At 43.0% G+C, this 1,908-nt stretch overlaps 1 protein-coding gene across 1 annotated transcript in view; it reads right to left on the bottom strand.

The window, feature by feature from the left end:
• Positions 1–368: 368 nt before the first annotated feature.
• The window catches only part of pkdccb (protein kinase domain containing, cytoplasmic b), a 10,182-nt gene continuing 8,642 nt past the window's right edge, over positions 369–1,908 (bottom strand). The window contains exons 6-7 of the mRNA XM_014014096.1: positions 1,112–1,288; positions 369–926 (exon numbers count right to left, since the gene is read on the bottom strand). Of these exons, the coding sequence (XP_013869550.1) occupies positions 820–926; positions 1,112–1,288 (284 nt within the window). The 3' untranslated portion in view covers positions 369–819. The remainder of the gene's footprint in view (positions 927–1,111; positions 1,289–1,908) is intronic.

Genomic DNA, 1,908 nt, shown 5'->3' on the forward strand with positions numbered 1-1,908 from the left:
GTGGATGGAGGACCTCAGTGACGAGAGGAGAATGTGTAGCGCTGAGCTAATACATATATATGGTGATAGCATCGGGGCTAACGCTAAAGCTAACAGGCTAAGCTGAGGTTCTTCTTCCATGAAGCAGCACTGTTGTCCTCCATCTATATTTTCAGTTACAGACTGAGTCATTTCTACCTTCTCCTCTTTGTCAGRGCTCTCTGGTTTCATTCAAAAGAGACAATCGTCAGATATTGTCCAAGATTAACCTTCAGGGTGGATATAGCTCGCTCACACCGAGGACCTATCCACGTCATCATTTACCCAGAATGCTTTGAGTGTAAATAAAATGGCCCCGTCCGTGTAAAATATTTTTAAACTTTTAGTTCAAAAATGATAAAAACTGAAAATCCTACAGTATTTTTACAGTCTTTATTTTACAGTTAAAGTATATGTTTATTAAATAAAGTCTAATGTTACAACTAATCATGGATCRCTTTAAAGAAATCTGACTGTGAGGACTGTAAGCCAACACACACGGCAAATAAAGGTGAATCACTTAAGTGTGTGTGTGAGAAGAAAATGTTGAAGGCAACAAGGCTCTCCTCCTCCTTAATTGTACCTGAAAGGGAAATCCCTTTAAATAGTAGCTGGCAGAGGCAGCGAGCTGGCAGGAGGATCAAACGGTCGCCGAGCGGAGGCCTTATAAACACGACGCGCTCACATGCTCGCTTCCAACATCTGCTCCTCGCCCGTAAAAAAAAGCCGAGCTGCGGTCACAGCGTGTTTTCACAGAGCGAGACTCCAGTCCTTCCCCTTCCTGTCGGTTTCCTCCACGCGTCACGGCGACGGAGCTCCGGGAGCTTTGGTTCTCCTCACGTACACCTCCGACGTCCCGTCAGGCACCAGGTGATCAAAGCCGCTCCGGAACGAGGCGAGGAGGCGGCCTGCGGAGCACAGAAAAAAAAAACTATCAGCGAGGCAACATGTTGCTGCTCGACCAAGTGTGTACATGTCAACTTTAAAAACGGGCTTATACAAGATTTAAAGGTTTACTTTTCAGCAGCTAATGAGTTTGAGTCACACGATCAAAGAGGTGCTTTTCTTTTTTTTTTTTTTTTTTTAAACGAACCGGTCCACGTCTTCTGGCCCGTCAGGGTGAAGCTGCTGCACTGGGAGTGGGAGCTGCAGATGTACGCGGCCTCTCTGGCGTCGTGGACCGACAGCACGCAGCCCTGCTGGCTGTAGGACGGCCAGCAGCGGTACTCCACGTTCCCCGAGGTCCCCGTACCTCGCATCACCGCGTAATCTAACCGCAGGAGGAGGAAGAGGAGACGCCACTTCAGAACACAAGTCCACTAAAGAGGATCTGAAGGACTCTGAGGAGACGATGAAAGTTTAATGATCCCTGAGGGGGTAAACTAATACAAACTGCAGATAAGGACAAAGCAGGGCTGAAGTCAGAATAAATCAGGGTCAAACTCTGCGATGCAGCGCTGACAAAATTCAACATCTAAGCTAATTTCTGTCCATGCTTATTGAAAAATATAACTAATTATTCTTATAGAAATACAACCTTTTCCAAATGATCTTATATTTAGCTGTTAGAGCATAATGGATGAAGAAAATTTAATTTTTAAAGAAATCCTTTTTTATGCGTTACTTTCTACCAACAACTTATTCATTTATTTCTTAACGATACATCTCATCTCACTTTAGCAAATCAGTTTAAAAACAAAACCCTGTTTATTTGACGTTAAAGTAAGAAAGGAATACAGAAAAAGCTCATTAAAGTTGATCCTCTGTTGCCCTTTTGATCAAAATCAATTATTGAAAGTTTCAAGCTTCATTTTCTCGGCTTGAAAGTTACCCAGCTGTCATGAGATGAATGCACTAAATATATATAAATAAATTTTATATATACTGTAT

Source organism: Austrofundulus limnaeus, unplaced genomic scaffold (genome assembly GCF_001266775.1).
Source record: "Austrofundulus limnaeus strain Quisiro unplaced genomic scaffold, Austrofundulus_limnaeus-1.0 Scaffold2, whole genome shotgun sequence".
Taxonomy (NCBI): domain Eukaryota; kingdom Metazoa; phylum Chordata; class Actinopteri; order Cyprinodontiformes; family Rivulidae; genus Austrofundulus; species Austrofundulus limnaeus.